Source organism: Eurosta solidaginis, chromosome 5 (assembly GCF_040869045.1).
Source record: "Eurosta solidaginis isolate ZX-2024a chromosome 5, ASM4086904v1, whole genome shotgun sequence".
Taxonomy (NCBI): domain Eukaryota; kingdom Metazoa; phylum Arthropoda; class Insecta; order Diptera; family Tephritidae; genus Eurosta; species Eurosta solidaginis.
In genome coordinates this window covers 114,470,451-114,494,965 of record NC_090323.1, presented here as the reverse complement: position 1 = coordinate 114,494,965, position 24,515 = coordinate 114,470,451, and the positions used below count along the sequence as shown (strand labels likewise).

Here is a 24,515-nt window from a genome sequence, read left to right as displayed (position 1 = left end):
TTGTACCTGAGGTGGTACAGTTTTTGGGCGCTCGAGAGTTTGGGGTGGTTGATATAGACCGCCGTGAACATGTCACGGAAGGACGGCCATTGATCATAACTCCCGTAAAAGACTTCGGTGCCACAGGCGGGTACTTTGAGGTGCATCCCGGAATTTTCTTGGGGAGTGGTAGTTGTAGCGGGGACGGGATTGCTTAGTAACCTTAGCTGGAGCTGATCGCCTATTCTTGCCTTTGTGTCTTCGTATGCTATAAGGCAGTCGCGGTATTTATTGAAGGCTGAGGCCTTAAAGTCGACGGGAAGATCGTTGTCATCAGATTCCACGACAGCGTCATATGCGCTCTGTAGCCTTTCCCAGAACACATCAATATTTTTGTCTTTTATCTTTAGGGATGCCTCGGTGTTATCTTGGATCTCGGTTGTGCCGAACCGAGCGCAGTAATCCGAAAAGAGATCCGTTTCGGATATAAATTTATTTTCGACCACGGTAGCCATTCTGAAGAGGGACTTGCTTAGTTTTACTTTAGCTATTTTGGGAATTTTTTGGGACTGCCTGGTGTTTATTTATGAGGGAATACCAAAGGCAGAAGCTTTCCTATCGGTCAAGAGTGGGTAGGTTAGGACCAGTTAGATTAATTGGGAGTAGTCTGAGACCAGTTGGGATGACCTGCAGAATTTGCTGCTGGGTATTTCAGACTATGTGAAAGTGGCCGAATTTTTTTCTGGGTATCGTCAACAATGTAAATGTGGAGATATGTATTTAATTTATACCGCAAGGGACTCAAGTATTAAAGGGCAATGAGCTAACTTTGTGCAAGTGTGTGTGGGATTTGCCTCGAAATTTTTTAATGCACCGCTTTTACGTACAGGTGTATATGGGGGTGATACTGTATATATATATATATATAAATGTATTTTTGGCGGGAAATTATAATTCTGGCGGGAGAAATTTGGATTTGGCGGGAGCCACAAAAATTTATTCGGGGGATATACGTAATGTATGTACGTGTTTTTTATATTGTTGAGAGGCTGGTTTCGTCAATGGCGACGAAGGACCATTAGTTATAGGGAAGGATAATATAGCACTCACCTGCAGTCCAGTGGTTTTGCCAATAGTGATGTTGGTGTTGATGATGTTGCTGATGAGGATTACGGCGATGTTGGCGGCAACTGACTCCTCCTCGACCTCTCGTTGCGTTTTGTGTTAAATAATACTGACGTCCAACGGCCAATCTCCACAGGTTGCTTCCGCACAATACGTCGGAAAGTATGCCAAAGCGAACAATTGTATATCTTTCCAATTAGGAATATTACAACGGAGTTTGTTAAAAATTCTCAAACACATCAAAAATTTACAGGAAATTGTAGGTATTTGTTGCAGGATTATGCTGCACTTTATTCTGCTTTGCTGAACGAGTTGGTTTTTCTTGAAACCTTAACGTTTTTCACCACCTTTTGCCTTATTCTGCACACGAAATGCAGTATTAATCCACTCAATAAAATACGATCTTTTTACATTAATCAAATATTTATCTTTAATTCGGATAATTTCAATATTAAGTTGAATTCACACATTTATATCTGCAATGTTTAACTTATTTGTATCCAGCTGAATATAAATCAATTTGATTTCATATTAAGATTTAAGCAAAGCTATAAACTTCAAAAATCCACTGCAAACACAGACTATAAAAGGACAGCTAAGTCAAGATGGATTTCACATTGGTTGGAATTTAGACATAGGGTATTGTAAAGTTTTGTATTATTTATTTGAATAGCTTCTTTGTAGAGCTCAAAAGAGAAAAAAATCACCAGCAACTTTTCAAGATTTGGATATATAATGAAAAAATATGTATGTTGCCAAAACGGTGGTGGTTTTTTGACAGATTGGCGATCATGCCATATCGCCATCCTGCATTTGCGGCGAATTAAATTTGGTGGATTTTCGCGGTGGAGGCTGCCACACGTCCATTAGGATTCCCACTAGGGAATTCAAGGGTAGATACCATGCATTGATTCTAGGGATATTTCAATATAAATTACAATTCAATAGATCGAATACAATACAAACTATGGGTTGTAAATAAATTTAGAGATATACGTATGTACAAGGAGGAGAGGGGACGGGTGGCAGCCTACGCCGCGTAAACACTGAGCATTCCAACAGACATCTGATTGATGAACCAGCACCGCCTAGGGGCTTAAGGAGTCATCTCCGTAAGCATTTTGAGGAAATACGGCACCTGAGAACCCAGCCGTATGAAGCGAAAAAACAAGCAGGTCCTTGGTGAACTCTATAAACAGGCGTCCGACCTTTATGCCGGGAATTTCCCGGTGAATCCAGTACTCAAAGAAAAGTATCCAAAACTCGCGGAAGAGGAACGCATACTCCCCAGGGAAACGCGTGTCACTCTTGCTCAACTTCGTTCTGGATACTGTAACAGGTTAAAATCTTACCTATTCAGAATCAACCCCGACATACAAAATGTATGCCCCGCTTGCAATGTGTCCCCACATAACACCAACCATCTCTTTAATTGTAGTGTTGAATCAATGCCTCTAACACCCCTTTCCTTATGATCCACCCCTGTTGAAACAGCAAGTTTCCTTGGACTCCCGTTAGAGGGTTGGACTCCCACTCCCGGGAGAAAAGGCTTTTAAGAGATTTACAAGGTATGATCGAAACAGCTGTCGCCTTGTCCGTCCTGATGTCACGTTGTTTACATTTTTCCCAAATTATTAAATAAATTATAAAGTTAGAAATTGCTTGAAATAAATGTTTTAATACATTTAAAGCAATACGGGCAATCCCCGGTTAACTCATATAAACAGACAACATTTGGTTAATTCGTTGTAGTTCTATAAATAGAATAAAAACTGCAACAATACCAAGTTTCTCTGAAAACCGCCTTAAAAACATGCATAACTTCAACACATAACTACATACGAAGTATATGATGTGAAAGATAATATATGCGAATGAAGGCAATTGGGAAAAACTTTACGACAACTAAGGCATGACGTAGCTGAATGCGTTTGTAAACATTTCAACTATCGTAGGAGTACGGGTTCGACTCCCACTCCCGGGAAAAAAGGCTTGGAAGAGATTTACAAGGTATAATCCAAACAACTGTCGCCTTGTCCGTCCTGATTTCACGTTGTTTAAATTTTTCCCAAATTATTATATAAATTATAAAATTAAAAATTGCTTGAAATAAATGTTTTAATACATTTAAAGCAATACGGGCAATCCCCGGTTAACTCATATAAACAGACAACATTTGGTTAATTCGTTGTAGTTCTATAAATAGAACAAAAACAGCAACAATACCAAGTTTCTCTGAAAACCGCCTTACAAACATGCATAACTTCAACACATAACTACATACGAAGTATGTGATGTTTAGAAGATAATATATACGATAGAAAGCAATTGGGAAAAACTTCACAACAACTAAGGCATGACGAAGCTGAATGCGTTTGTAACCATTTCAACCATCGTAGGAGTGCGGTTTCTACTCCCACTCCCGGGAGAAAAGGGTTTGAAGATATTTACAACAGCTGTCGCCTTGTCCGTCCTGATGTCACGTTGCTTAAATTTTTCCCAAATTATTACATAAATTATAAAATTAAAAATTGCTTGAAATAAATGTTTTAATACATTCAAAGCAATACGGGCAATCCCCGTTTAACTCATATAAACAAACAACATTTGGTTAATTCGTTGTAGTTCTATAAATAGAACAAAATCAGCAACAATACCAAGTTTCTCTGAAAACCCCCTAACAAACATGCATAACTTCAACACATAACTACATACGAAGTATGTGAAGTGTAGAAGATAATATATGCGAAAGAAAGCAATTGGGTAGAACTTTACAACAAATAAGGCATGACGTAGCTGAAGGCGTTTGTAACCATTTCAACTATCGTAGGAGTGCGGGTTCGACTCCCACTCCCGGGAAAAAAGGCTTTGAAGAGATTTACAAGGTATAATCCAAACAGCTGTCCCCTTGTCCGTCCTGATGTCACGTTGTTTAAATTTTTCCCAAATTATTAAATAAATTATAAAACTAAAAAATGCTTGAAATAAATGTTTTAATTCATTTAAGGCAATCCCCGGTTAACTCATATAAACAGACAACATTTGGTTAATTCGTTGTAACTCTATAAATAGAACAAAAACAGCAAGAAAACCAAGTTTCTCTGTACACCGCCTTACAAACACGCATAACTTCAACACATAACTACATACGAAGTATGTGATGTGTAGAAGATAATATATGCGAAATAATGCAATTGGGAAAAACTTTACAACAACTAAGGCATGACGTTGCTGAATGCGTTTGTAACCATTTCATCTATCGTAGGAATGGGGGTCGACTCCCACTCACGGGATAAAAGGCTTTGAAGAGATTTACAAAGTATAATCGAAACATCTGTCGCCTTGTCCGTCCTGATGTCACGTTGTTTACATTTTTCCCAAATTATTAAATAAATTATAAAATTAAAAATTGCTTGAAATAAATATTTTTATACATTTAAAGCAATACGGGCAATCCCCGGTTAACTCAGATAAACAGACATCATTTGGTTAATTCGTTGTAACTCTATAAATAGAACAAAAACAGCAACAATAACAAGTTTCTCTGAAAACCGCCTTACAAACATGCATAACTTCAACACATAACTACATACGAAGTATGTGATGTGAAAGATAATATATGCGAAAGAATGCAATTGGGAAAAACTTTACAACAACAAAGGCATGACGTAGCTGAATGCGTTTGTAACCATTTCATCTATCGTAGGAGTGCGCGTTCGACTCCCACTCCCGGGAGAAAAGGCTTTGAAGAGATTTACAAGGTATAATCGAAACAGCTGTCGCCTTGTCCGTCCTGATGTCACGGTGTTTTTAATTTTTCCCAAATTATTAAATAAATTATAAAATTAAAAATTGTTTGAAATAAATATTTTAATACATTTAAGGCAATACGGGCAATCCCCTGTTAACTCATATAAACAGACAACATTTGGTTAATTCGTTGTAACTCTATAAATAGAACAAAAACAGCAACAATACCAAGTTTCTCTGAAAACCGCCTTACAAACATGCATAACTTCAACACATAACTACATACGAAGTAAGTGATGTGTAGAAGATAATATATGCGAAAGAAAGCAACTGTGAAAAACTTTACAACAACTAAGGCATAACGTAGCTGAATTCGTTTGTAACAATTTCAACTATCGTAGGAGTGTGGGTTCGACTCCCACTCCCGGGAGAAAAGGCTTTGAAGAGATTTACAAGGTATAATCGAAACAGCTGTCGCCTTATCCGTCCTGATGTCACGGTGTTTAAATTTTTCCCAAATTATTAAATAAATTATAAAATTAAAAATTGCTTGAAATAAATATTTTAATACATTTAAAGCAATACGGGCAATCTCCGGTTAACTCAGATAAACAGACAACATTTGGTTGATTCGTTGTAGTTCTATAAATAGAACAAAAACAGCAACAATACCAAGATTCTCTGAAAACCCCTTACAAACATGCATAACTTCAACACATAACTACATACGAAGTATGTGATGTGTAGAAGATAATATATGCGAAAGACGGCAATTGGAAAACACTTTACAACAACTAAGGCATGACGTAGCTGAATGCGTTTGTAACCATTTCAACTATCGTAGGAGTGCGGGTTCGACTCCCACTCCCGGGAGAAAAGGCTTTGAAGAGATTTACAAGGTATAATCGAAACAGCTGTCGCTTTGTCCGTCCTGATGTCACGTTGTTTAAAATTTTCCCAAATTATTAAATAAATTATAAAATTAAAAAATGCTTGAAATAAATGTTTTAATATATTTAAAACAATACGGGCAATCCCCCGTTAACTCATATAAATTATAAAATTAAATTCCGCTTTTCGCGGTTTTAAATCATTTAAGGAACGTCCCGTTGTACGCGATTTATCTTTAAAAAAAAAAACAAGTAAAGGTGTCTAAGTTCGGGTGTAACCGAAAATTAAATACTAAGCGTGAGCGTCAATTGTACATTTCATTTCAGATAAATTACTTTTCTACATAACACGTGGCACCGCCCGTTTAAAAAAAAATGTCTCCGCACTTCCTCTTAAAATAAAACTTGATAAGTGAAATCTCATTGTTTCAATACAATTTTTTGTTAAGTTATAGCTTATTATTCTAGTCAACGACCCTTTTAGACTTGTTTAATATCTAAGTTGCCGTGGTCTTTAACCGATCCGGTCCATTTTTGCTAGAAATACTTTCCGCTATAAGGAAAATATGTGTACACAATTTCATTAAAATATGTTAATTTTTCTTCGAGTTAATTTAATAAATTTAATGCTATAATTCAATTTAGAAAGTAAAATCCTATTGACACAAAGCTGTTTTTCTCTAGGATATAGCTTATTATTTCCGTCTACGACCCTTTTAAAAATCGTTTATATAAAATTGGGCGTGGTTTTGTAATGAAGCTTTCCCTGGGCTCCGATGCTTCTTAACTAATTGCTGGGGTATACTCGCCGTGTCCAGGGTTCCGTACAATAAATTTTTACTTTGTAGCCCTTTTCCAAGTCGTGCGAATTCACTTTATTTAACTTAATTTTTTATAACAAACGTATGCCCAAAATGTCATTTAAGTTCAATTCTTTACTTTATTTGGTATTTGGTATCGGCGTGGGTAACGGTTCACCCGAGTCCCGTTGGCGTGCCTGCTGGCGTGCTTGCTTATGTTGTTATTACTCTGCTGTATGTATTTGCTATTTGTATTATGCTTTGGTATTGGCTAACGGTCCACCAGGTCCCGTTAGCGCGTGGTTATTGGACGCCTTAATGGCGTGCCTATGCTGGCGTTCGTCGCTACGTTGGCTGTCGTGCTGAGTAGGCGGTCACTGAGGACGCTCGTTGATGAGGCTTTGACGCTGGCGTCGCGATTAGAGTTTAGTCACTGAGGACGTTTAAAAGGATATGCGGTCACTGAGGACGCTCGTTGGCGATGCGTGGACGCTGGCGTCGCGGTAAATACTTCGTCGCTGAGGACGCTCGATGATAATGGATATGCGGCCACTGGGGACGCTCGTTGGCGACGCGTTGACGCTGGCGTCGCGGTGAATATTCAGTCACTGAGGACGCTCGATGAAAATGGGTATGCGGCCACTGGGGGCGCTCGTTGGCGCTGGCGTCGCGGTTATGTAGTCACTGAGGACGCTTGAAATAAAATGGATATACGGTCACTGAGGACGTTTGGTTATAACGAGTATGCGGCCACTGGGGACGCTCGTTGATGGTGCTTTGACGCTGGCGGTCGCGATAAGTATTTTGTCACTGAAGACGCTTGGTTGAAATGGATATATGGCAACTGAGGACGCTCGTAGATGACGCTCCGTTGCCGTTGAAGTTGCGCTGTCGGGTGTCGCCTCGAGGTCGGCCGTGGTGGGCCGGCGGAGCGCAGACCTCAGCGTATAAGAGCGGGTAAAGATCGCGACACTCAGTTACAGCTCAGTCTGCGTCTACGTCGGTTGGGGATGTCACGCATTGGTCAAAACCTATTTACTGGCTATCACCATCCGCTCGTAGATCCGCTTATCCACCACAGCGCCGGGCTATGCCTTTTGCTGAACGACGATGGCTCGGTAGCGATTACGGGTCACCTTGCGGTCGGCTGTGATAGGTCGGCAGAGCGCAGCGTTAAGCGTATAATGAGTGGGGGAAAATAACAACACTCACGTACTGCTCAGTCTGCGTCTACGTCGGTTGGTGATGTCCCGCATTGTTCAAAACCTATTAACTGGCTATCACCATCCGCTCGTAGATCCGACTAATAATCACAGTGCCGGGCTATACCGTTTGATGGCGTTGATGGCTCTGTTGCTGGCGCGGTTGGCTGCGTCGCGTCGGCGTCTCTGTAGCTGGCACGGTTGGTTTCGCCGGCGTCGATGGCTCTGTTGCCGGCGCGGTTGGTTGAGTCGGCGTCGCTTTCACTGCGTTCACTCGCGTTGATATGGCGGCTCACGGTTGGCGGTGGCGGAACGGCGGTGCGCAACCTAAAGCTTGGTTTGGCTCAGTTCGCGTCTAATCTGAATGATGATGTCTCGCATTGGTCAAAACCTATTTACGAGCTATCAATCTTCAGCTTAGATTCGTTTGCTACCACGGCTCCGTGCGGACTGGCCCTTTTCTTGCTGTCACTGATGAACTGATACGAAACATTCATTCTCTCTCGACTCGTTTCCAGGAATGGGTCTTGAAGTTCATTCGATTGTATACAATGGTTAATTCGATTGTAAACAAAAGTTCATTCGTTTCCAAGAATGGGTCTTGAACATCAGATGGCTATAAGGTTGCCTAAAATACGCCAAAAAAACTTGAAGAAATCCGTTCGGTTTCATTATTTTCAAATAAATCAGCAAGTAAGCTGATATAAACTTATTAAAATTTATAAAAAAAAGGCAAAGCTTTGTAGAAATACTTTGTGGTAGATAAGTGAAAAAATATGAAATAATATATTTCGATTGCGTTGCTTTGCTTTGTTGCTCTGGCACCGCCATAAAATAACGGGTAGCCCCTTTTTTTACTTTGATGCGGCCAAAACGTTTATGTACATATATCCACATACAATAAAAAACGCAAAAAATTTATAAAAAATTACAAAATTTAATCACTTTGTGAAGTATCTTCGTTATCGTCAGCAAAAGGCTGTTAATTAAACATATTGCGTTAACCTATACGTCTACCTACAAGAAGCCAAACTTTTCACCAATCGAAAGTCGCTACCAAAACCCGTTTCGTGTGCAGCCCTTCGATGAAAAGTGTTGTCACAGATATATTTTCCACGGGTGAAAAAGAGTTATTTTTTTTTCGGGTTTGCAATCCTGACATCAATTGGAGTTTTTAATATTCCAATGGACAATTTTGAGCAAATTTTCTGTGAAAATCATCAATTAAACCTTTACCATGTAAAATACCCGAAAGTTATTCTGAAATGCCAAATTTGATTTTGACCATAATGGAATCTATGGCCAATATTATAAAAATGCACATTTTCCCGCGCAGGTGCCGCGCCTATTTTTTTTTTTAAATTTGAAGTTTTTCCTATTTATTGATATAAATCCACTTGGGAAATGAAATACCATTGATATAAAGTTTTTTTTTGCAAAGATATAGCTTATTTTATTCGTCCACGATCCTTTTAAAAATCTTGTATATGAAAGTAGGTTTGGTCCTTAACCGATCTCATTAATTTTTCTTCAAAGCATTCCTTATAGTAAAGGCAATCTCTCTGCCGAATTTGGTTACGATAGGTTTAACGATTTTTGATTTATGATTAATAATATTTGTAAATTGATTTTATCACAAGTGGGCGGTGCCACGCCCATTTTAAAAAAATTGTTTCAAATTTTTATCAGGAGTCTCAATATTAGTCCACCCGTCAAATTTCAACATTCCAAGTGTATTACTTACTTACTTACTTAATTGGCGCTTAACCGTCTAAACGGTTATGGCCGTCCAACAAGGCGCGCCAGTCGCTCCTTCGCTCCGCCAACCGGCGCCAATTGGTCACACCAAGGGAGTTTAAATCGTTTTCCACCTGGTCCTTCCAACGGAGTGGGGGCCGCCCTCTACCTCTGCTTCCATAAGCGGGTTCCGATAGAAACACTTTCTTGGCCGGAGCATCATCTTTCATTCGCATAACATGGCCTAGCCAGCGCAGCCGCTGCGTTTTAATTCGCTGGACTATGTTGATGTCTGCGTATAGCTCGTACAGCTCATCATTAAATCTTCTTCGGTACTCGCCATCGCCAACGCGTAGAGGTCCATAAATCTTTCGAAGAACTTTTCTCTCGAACACTCCCAAAGCCGCTTCATCTGCTGTTGTCATGGTCCATGCTTCTGCCCCATATAGCAGGACAGGTACGATAAGTGACTTGTAGAGTATGATTTTCGTTCGCTGAGAGAGGACTTTACTTTTCAATTGCCTACCTAGTCCAAAGTAGCATTTATTGGCAAGATTGATCCTTCGCTGGATTTCAGTGCTGATGTTGTTGCTAATGTTGATGCTGGTTCCCAAATAAACGAAGTCTTTTACTATTTCTTTTACTATATCAGGTTTTTTGTGTTTTCCAAAATGTTATATATATAAAAAGTGGGCGTGGTTATCATCCGATTTCGCTCATTTTCAATAGCAATCTATGATGGATCCAGATAAGCTCGCATACCAAATTTGGTGAAGATATCTCAATATTTACTCCAGTTATCGTGTTAACGGACAGACGGGCGGACGGACATGGCTCAATCAAATTTTTTTCCGATACTGATGATTTTGATATATGGAAGTCTATATCTATCTCGATTCATTTATAGCTGTACAACCAACCGTTATCCAATCAAAGTTAATATACTCTGGGTGGAAATCACGCTAAGTATAAAATCAAAACACAAACACCGCCACCTTTTTTTAAATTTCTGTGGCACGAAGAGTATTTTCATCTTCGAATTTTGCGAATGTTCCGTGAGCGTACAAATAAATTATTCCTTTTTTTTTTTGGTGAAAACCCAAAAGTTTGCTTTAAATGCCTCTTAGTCCCCCAAAATTGTCCGAAATCGGGACAAAACCAAAAGATGGCCCAAAAGAAGAAACGGTCAAGGAAAGGGCAACATCCCCCGCCCAAAATCCAAATCAGTTGATTCATCCGCGCAAAAGTTCATCGCGGAAAGTGACAGTCTCATGAGATACTGTACAAAATTTAACGAGACACCGATCAAGATCACACTGAATCGTATCTCATGATAAAAGACAAATCACTAGCTGATTGTTGGTCATGGCTTCAATCGGTATACGATCTGGTATTTTCGAAACCAGATGAAAGTTTCCCTGAAGGTTTCAAGAGTTCGGTACAAGGCAAACAATGCACTTGCTTTGACACGTATGAAGTGACCTTCGTTGATCGAAAATTATGGCAACAACGAGTCCACCACCCCGCGTGGAACAACCCTCGCTTGAGGCAAATATTTACCTCAAAGTCCCAGCATGCGACACGGAGATCTTTTATGTTGGCTATGAAGAATGGCCCGCTTTTCGGGATATGTTCACAGCGGGGTGCAATAACCACCCAAGGCTCTCCCGTGCTCAGAAATTTTACCATCTCCGGTACAAAACGCAAGGCAAAGCCTGCTCCATCGTCAAACAATATCCGTTGAGCGATCATAACTTTGACCGTGCCTTGGAAGCTTTACGGCCGCGATACGAAAACAAGCGTATCCTGGTTGACAACAAGATCAAATCCTTACTGACTCTTGCCACTATTCCATCCGAAAACAGTGAGCAACTTCAGAGATTGCAAAATACAAACAACAACTACCTATCAGTCCTTCACTCTCAAGGAGTAACGACAGACAGTTGGGATCCGATTCTAGTGTGCATTTGTTCATCAAAAATCCCCGAAACAACCCTGTCACTTTGGGAACAATCTCTCTATTCGCGAAAAGATTTACCCTCATGGTCACAAATGAACAACTTTCTCACCTCTAGATATGAAGTCGTTGAAAGGGTCAATAGGCTTCCACCAAGCCAAAGCAAAATATAACCAGTCGCTCATCAGAATTCTGTGCAAAACAGGTCCTTCAACAAGGCGCAAACCTTTATGGCAGAATTTAAAAAGGAAACCTGCCAATGTTGCAACTCCTCACACCTTATTGGATTCTGTCCACAATTCAAGCGAATGTCTTTGCAAAACAGGACACAATTCGTAAAACAAGCTAAGCTGTATACAAACTGCCTTAGCAGCACTCATATCATCAGTGAGTACACGAGCAAGTGGTCATGTTCGACATGTCATCAATGGCATAACACACTTTTGTATGCAAAACCACAAGCTCCACGTTCCACCCCGCGACCGAATGCATCAAACGTGCACCACACAACTGCTGAGTCGATATTTCCCGTTCAACGAACGCAGAATGGCTTCTATTCTAGCGAGCTACCGTGTTGTTCAAAACACGCACCGGATCAATCATTGCATGCAGCCAATGATAACCAAATTCTCCTTCCTACTGCTATGGTCGCAGTCGAACACGAAGGTGAATTATTTCAACTGAGAGCCCTTATCGATCAGGGCTCGGAAAGAACTTTCATTTCATAGAAAGTTCAACAACGGTTGAAACTACCATTCGAACATTCAAAGTTCGAAATATCTGGCATGGGTGGACAAGTCGTAAAAAAGTCCTCGAAGCTTTGTCCTTTGACACCGGTTGCATCCAAGTCCATGAAAAGGATAAAGGCTCATGCCATTGTGTTGTCGCAGCTTACAAAGAATTTGCCAACATCCACCATCAATCGCAAAACCTGGGAGCAGTTCAAACTCCTTGAGCTCGCTGATCTCAGTTGCCACATACCAAGTCAAATTGACATGGTCATAGGCAGCGGCATCCTTCCCCAAATTCTGCTGTAAGGTGTAAAAAAGGTGCGGGGCAGCATAGTTGCGCAACGAACCATTTTTGGTTGGATTATCAGTGGTCGAATAACTGAAAATGTGGTGTCATTCTCGACACAAGTCCAAAAAGTGTCAAACGAGACACTCAGTTCTCAATTGAGAAAATTTTGGGAAGAGGAGAAAATTCCACAACATCGACAGATATCCCCAGAGGATCAAGCATGTGAGCAGATATATGCAACAACCACGACACGTGCACCAAACGGTCGATACATTGTTCGACTTCCATTCAAGGAAGAGTTTCCTGAAAAACTCTCTCTCGGCAAATCCCGCCGGCTGCCCTACAGCAGTTTTTCAGTATGGAACGAACGATTCAGAAAAAGGGGGAGTTAAGTACAATGAACAACAACGTGTTGCAAGAATATCTCGACCTTGATGACATGAAATCTACCGACCCATGCGAAATAACTTCGAATGGCAGGGTCTTCTCATTCTACTTGCCACATCATGCGGTAGTCAAACCACCAAACTTCGTGTGGTTTTCAATCCCTCTAAAAATCTGGGTCAGGAAAATCCCTGAATGACGTGTTATACACTGGTCCAACTCTCCAACCAGATCTCATGCTACTAATTCTACAGTGGCGCATGCATAAGTATGCATTCAATGGAGATATTGAAACAATGCACCGTCAGATCCTTATACACGAAGACGATAAAGATTTTCAGCGAAACCTATTTCGCAAATCATACAACTCCATTGTTAGTGATTTCAATCTAAAAAGGGTTATATTCGGCATCAGTTGTGCAGCATATCTCGCTATTCGTACGCTGCATCAACTATCAGATGACACGAAAGCGACATTCCCCTTGGCTGCAACAATTCTCAAGACGCAGACGTATGTCGATAACATCCAGGAAATCACACCATTGGCAACGCCACTGAATCACTCGTTAAAGTGATAAAATCCTTAAAATCAGCCGGTTTCATATTAAAGAAATTAACGGCGTATCACCCGGCCATATTAGAATAGTTTCGGAAGGAGCATCTTCTAGACTCCAACTTCTTGAAATTTGAGAGCACCTCCAATACCAAAACTCTTGGCGTTCGATGGAACGCGCTCACGGACAAATTTTCATACACCATTCTGCCGGAACTCACCCAAAATGCGGTCACAAATAAATTTTATCGTCTGTTGCAAAACTTTTTGACCCGGCAGGATGGCTGTCGCCAGTTATGATCCAAGCCAAGATGCTTCTCAAGAAATCTGGTTAGATGGCAGCGATTGGGATGAACGCGCCAAGCCAGCAACATTATTAAAATGGCAAAATTTTGCAGAAAATCTGCCAGCAATTTGCCACATCGAAATCTGTCGATGGTTTAATGTCGCTCGAGGGCAAGACACCCAAATCCACGGGTTCTGTGATGCTTCGGAAAAAGCATATTGTGCAGCAATTTACATCCGCACACATGTGGGCAACCAATTAAAATCTTCTCTTTTGGTTGCGAAAGGAAAATTTGCCCCATAAAAACTGTAAGCTTACCCGGCTTAGAGATATGTGGTGCAGTCCTACTCGCCAAACTGGCCTCAACTGTTCGAAAACAGCTCGACTTAGAAGCATGCAATATATTCTTATGGTCAGATTTTGAAATTGTACTAGCTTGGCTAAAAAAATCTCCATAGACCTGGTAGACTTATGTGGCCAACCGTACCTCTCAAATTCGAGAATATCTTCCTAGCGGCACTTGGCGCCATAAATCTATCCAAGACAACACCGCTGATCTTGGCACACGTGGTTGCAAGCCGCATGATTTGATAGGCTCCTCACTTTAGTGGCACGGACCACAATGGCTTTCTTGCCATATTTCGGCATGGCCAAAGTCGAAAGCAGGTAGCGCTTCTCCACACGAGAAACGCAAGGTCGACGTGTATCATGCACACGAGGAAGAGGACGATATTCTTCAACGTTTCTCCTCATATTCGCGAGCTATCCATGTGATTGCATACGGGTTCCGCTTTGCGAACAATGTCTGCAACAAATCCAAATCGGTGGCAACAACACATAATCCCCATCTACAAAGAGTTGCAACATGCAAAAACGCGGCTTGTGGCAATGACACAATCTCGCCGTTTACGGGCAGAAAAGAGCGCCCTGCAAAACAAAATGCCAAAATGCCTTTCTGGCTCTTAACCCCTTTCTTGATGCAGACGGATTCCTACGTATCGGTGGCAGATTGGAACATTCTACGTTACAATACAACGATAAGCATCCAATAATCCTTCCTCCGGATTCAAGGCTATGCCAGTTGTATCTAGAGTTTTTACATCGCCTGCTTCTTCATGCAGAAATAAGGTTAATGCTCCACATGGTGAGGCTAGAGTACTACGTACCAAGACAAAAGACTCTTATTAAGAAATGCGTTTTCCAATGTAAATCGTGCTCGCTTCTCAAACAGAAAAGGCGCACGCAAACAATGGCAGCCACCTGAGCGCTACAATTTCTCACTCCCCATTTCCACAACAGGAGTAGACTTTGTGGGTTCATTCCAAATAAGAGCATCGGTTCTGAGGTCGACCACTATCACAAAAGGGTAGGTGGCTGTATTCGTCTGTTTTTCCACAAAGGTAGTACACCTCGAGCTACGCTCGGACCTTACCACCAAAGCCTTTCGAGCAGCATTCGCCCGATTCGTTGGCAGACGAGGTTATCCCTCAAAAATGATGAGCGATATTGGTGAAACGTTCATTGGCGTTCGGCGCGCACTCGAACGCGACTTCGTTAAATTTCTTAACGAATGCTCCGCAGACATTGTCCAGAAATATGCCTCCAAGGAATAAACTGGCAGTAGGGAATCCGCAGTAAAAAGTTTTTAACCCCACTTCAAAAAACCGCTGCATCCCACAAGTTTACATTCGAAGAATTCACAACACTATTGGTGTGTACTGAAGCAGTTCTTAATTCGAGCCTTCTAACCTTACTATCCCAGAACCCAGCTGACTTCATCGCGCTTACTCCGGGTCACTTCATCCGAGGTGCGCCGCTATTAGCCATTCCTGAGCCGAACGCGGAAGACATCTCCTGGATAAATCGATGCGAAAAACTCAAATCGCTTCATCAACAATGCACTTTCAGGACGACACCATCATGGCATCTCGAGCAGCATATCCATTGGCTCCCACGGCAGAGACCGGCAAATGACTTCAATGTCAGCTCTGCCACCACCACCACGCGCTGCGGACCTGCCTGGTCTTTAAGGCGATGCGGCCACCGCAGCGTGCTACAGTGGCCATGGCACAGGGATACTGTTTTAATTGCCTGGTCCTCACACATACCACAGGGGGTGCGACTCCCGGGGGCCCTGAAAAATCTGCATGCTGGCAAATCACACCCTGCTACAAGAGGGGCCGAAAGGCGACCTGGGCAGCACAAAGCCCCAGCAAAGAAAAACACTCAAACGTCGAAAAAGCCAAAAACCCAACCGTCGAGGAAGTCGAAACCTAAGAAAGACCAAAGCGGATAGAGGAAACCAACCTGCGCATGTAGAAGGAAGAAACCCCTCCAACCCCAAACCCGAAGAGACGGCAAAGCGCACAATCACGCGCACCCCACAAGGCCTGCAACGGCGCAATATCAGTCGCGCATTAGATACGCCCATACGCGCCCTGCAGGAACTGCAGAAGGTGCTTACCAGCACCTCCCTGCAGGGCGTTCAGGATGTTTAAGCAGCCTACCTTCCTAAATTAGACGGCGGCGTGCGCCATCCTACCGCGCAGCCGTGCGCGGCGAATTGGAAGGCGCCAATACCCACGAAAGGCCATCGCCATCATCCAAATTGCAACGAACTAGTCTTGTACTAACAGCCGGCAATCGCGGACGCGCCCCTGTTTTGTATTCCATACTTTGAATTTATTAAGTAGTAATTTTATTAATTGGTAAATAATAAATAAGACGTGCATTTTATAACGTTTTAACAAAAACTATAAACCCTTTTATTTAAAAAGAAGTGAAGAGTGAAGCGAGGAAAGACCAAGTGAGTATTTAAACCTCGCTCACCTGCTACAAATCACAGGTCTAGAGTTGCTTTTTTGGTACGTAAGACTACTCTAAGCTGAGTTAAGATTGATAGTTTAAAAAAATTAGTAGTATTTACGAATGAAATAGTTGCATATTTTTCCGCGGAAATATAAATAATAGAAAATTTTTGGTCTCCAACAATGCGAAAATATACAGAGAGCAAAATGTATTTAAATTAGAGTCAAAAAAGGCAAGAGAAACTTAGCAAAGTATGTATAAACCGGCACGCGTGTAACATGTTTCCCGCATGAAAAATGTTACTTCTATGACTTTTTACATAAATGTATAAGGGCAAATTCATATAAACGCTTATGCAAGGCGTTTCATCGTTTTTCGTATGGCGTTGCCAAAGCGTAGGCACACAACAAAAGCGTTTATGTAAATCTGCTTTTTGTTGCGATGCTTCACCAGACAGACGAGTTAAATTTATGGCCGCTCCTATATTTTATTGCGCAATGTTTGTCGAATGCTAAGGGATTCAAAAAGTTGACAAGTTGCCAAAGGAAGAGAAAGTAGCAAGGAGTCCCATGGATATATTATGGGCCTGCCAAGGCGTCAGATTGAAGCAACATGACAACAGCGTCTATATAAATCCGCCTTAATTTATGGCGCTGCGAAAGTCTCCCGCAAATAAAACGATACTGTGATTGAAAATAAACTAAAATAAGAGGCAAAAATATGCATGTAAAAAGTTTGAGATACGTCTTTTTTTGAAATAACATTGTTGTTTTTATTTAAAATTGCATTTACCCCATTCTTTTATTACACAAATATAATGGACTTGGGTATAGAAGATTCAGAAATACTAGATATACTTTGTTGCTGCGCTTAAAAAGCTTTTCAGATTAATTTGAAAAAATCGACGCTTTCTATGCTTTTTAGACTTAGAGTAACCTCATGTAATAAATTAAGTTTTTAATGAAAATCACTAACTCTGAACTGTAAAATTTCCGCACGATATAAAATTTAAATAATGTAAAACACAGCAACACTTCTGTGACAACATAAACCCTGTTTCAATCTTTCACATGCTTGCACAGAATTTTAATTGACCGTTTTCAACCAAAACAATAATGGCAGCCCAGATTTTCCCGTTATGCTAACTTAACCTAGAGCCTGTCAGAAATAAGTCAACACGCTTGCACTTATCCACAATGATAGTATGTCCGCATACTGTACTTAGGGATAGAACGTCAGGAGAATTGAGGGCGAAGTATCGACTTTTTCCCAAAGATACTCGAATATTTGGAACTCGATGTTTTTCACCAAGTGCTGAGTAAAGTATCGATACTTTACCTCGATAATTTTCAAGGATACTTTACCAATTGCCGATGGTCTACGGTTTAAGTCTATGGTTTAAGTTCAACAAAGTACAGTCCATTAACACGGTAATTTGAACAAAAATTTATATATCTTCTCCAAATTTGGTACACGGGGTTATTTTAATACAAGTAATCGTAAATTTGAGGTATTTTTTTTATTGGAGCTTCTCTTCCAATTTGCGTAGTGCTCCTTTTAACTTTTCCCTACAAAATGGTCGGACGGGACGTACATGTTTCATGCTTACATCGAACTTCATATGCCGTTCGAGGCAGATTACTTTTCACTGTGATGATTTCCATAGCAGAAATACACCTGGAGTGTTTGCGAAATATGTTTATATTGGGCTTTAATTCGAGCAACACCACAAAAAACACAACCGGCCTGTATTGCAGAATTTTAAAAAGTACCAAAAATCGTATTAAAAAATTGGTCAAAATTTTTTGATATCTCTTTTAAAAACTTCTAAAAAAATGCTACAAGGACTATCTAAACTCTTTTTTAAACGGCCGGCCGTTGTGAACGAATTTTGTATTAAAATTTATGTAACTTCCCGACAAGCTGCAAGCTTGAAACTTGGAATATAGTTTAGAACCCGATGACAATGCAATAATAAGAAAAAAACTCCGATAGGTGGGGCATGGATCTAAATATTTCAAAAAATCGTATTTGTGTCCCGATTTGGCTCTTATTTGGAACACATATTACATACATGAATAGAAAGCGACGTATGAAAAAAATCGCCGGCAGGTGGGGCAAGGGTCGAGATATTAAAAAAAAATCTTGTTTGTGGTCCGATTTGGCTCATATTAGGAACACATATTACACACAGAAATAGAAATATCTTTATGAAAAAAATTTCGGTTTTATTGAAACCAATACTTACATGAAGTAATAATAATACTAAAAGCTATAAAATAATTGGGTAGGTCCTAGGTACTAGTCATCACACTCCTCATCAATCTAGGGCGTTGATCAGACAATTAAATAAAAGCGTTGGGTGCGTGAAATTTCTAAAAATGTGAGGCGTAGCATAACCTGATGAAGGTTCGATTGGTTCGATTTGGCTCATATTTCGAACAAATATTACATAAATACAGTCCGGTAGAAGTGACATGAAAATACTTTGGCGTTCGAGGAGGGACAAGCATACATGGCACCGATTCGAGTAAAGTCTTTGGAAGGATTATGTATTAAGGACTTAGATTGTAACAAATTGTTAGGGAAGAATCCTTGTAATAATGAGTCACTAATAGAAATAAATAGAATGAGAAATAATAGGCAATTAAATAAAGACTAAAAACTTGAAAATAAAATAATTAAAAAAAATGTTTAAGTTAAACGGTTTTATTGAAACAGTACTTGTATTAAGTAATAATAATACTAAAATCTAGAAAATAATTTATTATTAGGTAGGTCCCAGGTACGAGTTGTCACATCAATCTAGGATGTTCATTAGCCAATTAAATAAACGCGTTGGGCGCGTGAAATTTCTAAAAATGTGAGGCGTAGCATAACCTGATTAAGGTTCAGTTAAGACCAACTAAGACTATCAATAGAAATGTGACGCGTCCAACGTTTTTATTTAATTTTTTTGTAAGCTACTCAGACCATTAATTTTGTTCTTTTAAATTAAATTTTTTTTTATTTGAAATTTTTTTCTAAATTTCCGACTTTTGGAAAATTGTGAATATTGGGCGTAATTTTCCAGAACTTTTTTCTTTCAGGAACTCTAAAACTTTATAAAAGCTACTCGGGACATCCATTTTTTTGTTATTTTAAAATTTTTTTAAAAGTTTCATCTTTTAGAAAAGTGCGAATATTGGGCGTTATTTTGCAGAACTTTTTTTTCCTTTTCAGGAACTTTGGAATTTAAAAGCTACTCAGAATAACAATTTTTTTATTTATAAAATGTTAATATTGGGCGCAGAACTTTTTTTGGCGTTTGAGAAATTCCACAACTTTTGGACCTACTCGGAAAAGTTTTTTTTTTTTTTGTTTTGCGAAATTGTGTATTCCCTGATGTAATAATAATAAATATAAAAAAGTAATAAATTTGGATTGGTTAATTTTTCGTACAAATTCTTCAAATAAATAAGTTTTCTGCAAAATGTTGTCTATATTCTGTTAGGGAATACAAAGTTACGCAAATTTTTTTGGCTAAACAATTCTAGTAGCGGGTTATATAGTTATAATATTTCTAAACGTTAAATCTACAACGATCGTAGTAGAACTCAAAGGCAGTTCTGTATGATAGACAACCCTCTAAATTATGCATGCCAAACTTGTCAGAATAAGAGAAAACGTCAACGGGATGAGAAGACCTGAATATTCATTTCATCATGGTGTATTGCAACTTTACAGGCATAGCGGGGATCCCGTTTAGAAAAAAACTTTTATAAAGTACTCTTGAAGTTACTTGCCGAGTCAGTTGAATCGAGAAGCTTTGGTATAGTAGGCGAACACGGCGGCATCCGTTAGAGAAAATATATGTTTTGAAATGGTTGATTCTTGCAGTGTTGCCACATTTACGTTGCTACTTTTGACTAACACTTGCAAATACGACAGTTGCACTCAGAAGTGTGTTCAGTGCGTAAAGGCTGGGTAACGCTGTGCGGTTACAGTTGGCATTCGATTATGTTATGCAAAAAAATTTAAAATCGGTCAAACACTATTACTTACAATGCTCGAATCATACTTACCTATCAGGTTATAGGAAAAATCTAAAACTTTAAGACTCTTTAAATTGAATAAACTTCCAGACTGTAATTCCGAAATTTCGTTCCTCGACAGGTCCAGCTCCTCTAGCATTGACTGCTCTCGTAACAAACCGGTTGTAAAATATTTAATTTTGTTATAACTTAAATTAATAACAGTTAAACGCTGGACATGGCTGAAAATATCTGTTGGCAACTCAGCTATCATATTCTTGCTAACATCTATCAAATTCAAGTTTCGAAGCTTCCAGAATGTAGTTTTCTCCAGATTCTCTATTTGATTATTTTGGAGACGTCTTGTTTAACAAATATACATAAATAAGACAATATATTTTAGTCTCTAAAAATCTATGTTATTTAGCTAAACAAATTACTTACAATTGCACAAGACCATCTAAATCCTTAAATATATGCTCTGGTATGAAATTCAGCATATTATAAGACAGATCCAGTACCTTCAGCAATGTCAACCCGCGAAAAGCATCCTTGTGTAATGTTGAGAAAAAATTTCGTGAAAGATCGCTGAAGAAAAAGACATTCACAAAACGATATATGTACATATATTATAAATAGTCGTACTTCTCTCGTTTAAGAGCGGTACGCAGATCACAAGAAAGTAAAAATTCTATATAAAAACGCTCAAGAAATGCTCAAGAAAATTCCTTGCGGTAAATTTTCTTAAGGTAGCACGCAGTTTACAAGAAATTTAGTACGCTACTTTACTACTATTTTTCCATGAAATTTGCATACGGCAACACCGGTTTCCGCAAGAAATATGGCAAGTGCCATATATTTCTTGAAGAAAAAAGGTAAAAAAAACTGGAAAAATTAGGTAAGCACATGGTTTTTTAATTTTTCTGCAATAAATAATTATTATTTTATTTCAGAAATGGAAATAACAATAGCTGCAGCACCAAAACGCAAAAAGCGCATAGTGAATTTCACGGCGGAGGAGAAACGGGCACTTATAAGGGAAGTGATATTCTTTACATTTGTTTTGTTTATGTGCTCTTCTTCTTGCTTGTTTCACTATTCACGGTGGATTTTCAAACGTTAAAATTACTTCAATAATACTATTTTTCACGCAAGAAAAAAGGTTAATTTTTCTTGAGCAATTACTTGTGATCTGCGTACCGCTCTTGAAGATTTTAATGATTCGTAAGTGAACTGTCATTATTTTGAAAACAAAGAGGCGTAAGTACCAAGCATGATGTAATACTAAAGGTGAATGTCAACAACATAACCCCTCACTCTTTCGGTAGCTCTATTTTCCAGTATTTATTTGTATTACAGCAGTATTAAATTTTCGTACAAAATTCCCCAAAAAAATTGTTTTCTGTAAAATTGTTTCTATATTCTTTAGGGGAATACAAAGTTACGTTAATATTTTTGGCTAAATAACTCTGGTAGCGACTTATATAGTTATAATAATTCTAAACGTATAGTAAAATCTACTCCGATCGCAGTAGAACTCAAAGGCAGTTCTGTATGGTAGGCAATCCTCTAAAATATGCATGCCGAACTTGTCATAACTGGGCTGATTACATTCAACACGGCTTCTACAGACCACATCCACAATAAAGCAAAGCTTGACGACAACCTTAGCCAAGCATTGGCTTCTTGAATTCTTTGAAAGCGGCAGCCACCAATATAAATTACGGCAAACAGTAGCGAAAAATTAAAAAAAAAAAATTAATTATGTTTAAAAAACGCCCAAAAGAATGATTTTAGCTTTTATTATCTGTTATTTACTTCCATTTTAGTGTAAATTGACAAAATAAAAAGGACGCCACTCACTGTCAGGTTAGATTAGGTTAGGTTAGGTTAGGTGGTAGCTGCCCTGATAGGGGAAGCTCAGTTAGACAACAAGAAGGTCCGTTTGTTAAGGGATATAAGAAATGTTTGCCACCGTTGTAATAAATAGGCACAGTTGTCAGGATGTATAAGTTATATCCATTAACTTAATTGTATATTCCGATCAGTTCTCTTTTTAAATAAGATTTATTATATCAAGCTTTTCTGATCTAAGTTCAGCGTGCAAATAAAACTAAATTATTCGACTATTTTCCCAACGTTTCGCTAATCTTTGTTAGCATCTTCAGGGGGGATTTATTTTAAAAAATCCCTGCCACAAACAGAAGTTAAAATTAACAGATGGTTAAATAAGTAAAAAATTTAACAAGAAACACTTACACTATTGTATTCCGTATCGAAAACATGAACATAAAACATGAACATAAAACATGAATATAAAACAACAACAAAAATATTAGTCACTTAAACATATACATAAATAAACTATAATAAGTACCATCTAACCATCATGGTAGTCTTTTCAATACTAAATATTCTTATTTTTATATTTCTAAACATGCTATGTAGGCGGCAGCAATATTTTCTGTATCTTCGCGTTTGTTCATTGTCTTTCCATTATCCTCAGGCTTACCAATGTGTATCTTGTTGTTTTTCTCTTTTCTTTATCTATAATTTTAGCGTTTTTAAAATCAGCTGTATAACCACTTGTCAACATATGCTGTGATAACGCTGTGCTGGTCTTTTGTTTTTTATGTCAGCTTCATGTTCTCCCAGTATAACAGCTAGGGCTCGCTTTGTTGTGCCAATATATATTTTAAATAATAGTATAGACAAGACTACCATGATGGTTAGTTAGATGGTATTGATTATAGTTTATTTATGTATATGTTTAAGTGACTAATGTTTTTGTTGTTGTTATATGTTCATGTTTTCGATACGAAATGCAATAGTGTAAGTGTTTCTTCTTAAATTTTTTACTTATTTAACTATATGTTAATTTTAATTTCTGTTTGTGGCAGGGATTTTTGTGGTAGGTCCTCAATCACATATCGGTCGTGGTCAAGCCCATTGGTTATTACAAACGGTCCTTTGAATCGTGGTTCAAGTTTTCTTGACGTGCCTGTGCTCGGTGGTTCATTTTCAGCCAAAACTAAGTCATTTATTTTAAACGTATGTGGAGTTGCATGTTTTGCATCGAAACGAGATTTTTCAACTGCGCGTTTTTCATTAATTCGCTTAGCTGCTGTTTCGCGTAAATTTGTCAGCTGTTGATCATTTAATGCTTCGTTCTTTCCTTGTAAATTTAAAATGATTCTATTACGTAAAATGTCGCGTGGCTTGTTACCGTATAAAAGTTCGTGAGGTGTACAACCAGTGGTGCTGTTTTTCATTGTATTTATACACCATTGTACGCACCGTATGTTTTCGTCCCATTTCTTATCGACCGAATTCATTGGCAATAAAATAAAAAAATAAATAAATAAATGTAAGGCGCGATAACCTCCGAAGAGTTTTAAGGGCGAGCTTCTCTTCTCTTCCAATTTGTGTCGTGCTCCTCTTGATCTCCCTACAAATTGGCTGGACGGTACCTACATGTTTTATGCCGACTCCGAACGGCATCTGCAAGGCAGGTGAGTTTTCCGTGAGAGCTTTTCATGGTAGAAATACACTCGGAGGGCTTACCAAACACTGCCGAGGGGCAACCCCGCTTAGAAAAATTTTCTTCTAATTGAAAAACATTATTTCTCAGCAGCCGTCGCGCCTAGATGATACGGTCTTCCAAAAATCCTTAAGGAAAGTATGCCACTAAGACCAATATCATCTTCTGCGAATGTACCTTGTTACAAGTTGTCCAAACATATTGGTGCTATACTCAAAAACATAATATCAGAAGATTTCAACATAAAAAAAATGCATTTCAACTAAAGGAGAGATTAAAGAATATTAACATAGAAGATGATGAAGTACTCATATCGTTCGACGTAATTTCACTATTCACAAATATTCCAATACACCTAGCAATACAGACGATAATGGAACAATGGTCACAATTGGGGAAAAACACAAACATCTCAAGAAAACAGTTCCAAAATATATTAGAGTATTGTTTACGAGAAAACAATTATTTTA

The 24,515-nt window shown here is 39.0% G+C and overlaps 1 protein-coding gene across 1 annotated transcript in view; it reads right to left on the bottom strand.

The window, feature by feature from the left end:
- Positions 1-24,515, bottom strand: part of LOC137254259 (leucine-rich repeat-containing protein 15-like) — a 1,016,997-nt gene that overhangs the window by 629,229 nt on the left and 363,253 nt on the right. The window contains exons 3-4 of the mRNA XM_067791948.1: positions 20,949-21,092; positions 20,556-20,866 (exon numbers count right to left, since the gene is read on the bottom strand). Coding sequence (XP_067648049.1) covers positions 20,556-20,866; positions 20,949-21,092 — 455 coding nt within the window. The remainder of the gene's footprint in view (positions 1-20,555; positions 20,867-20,948; positions 21,093-24,515) is intronic.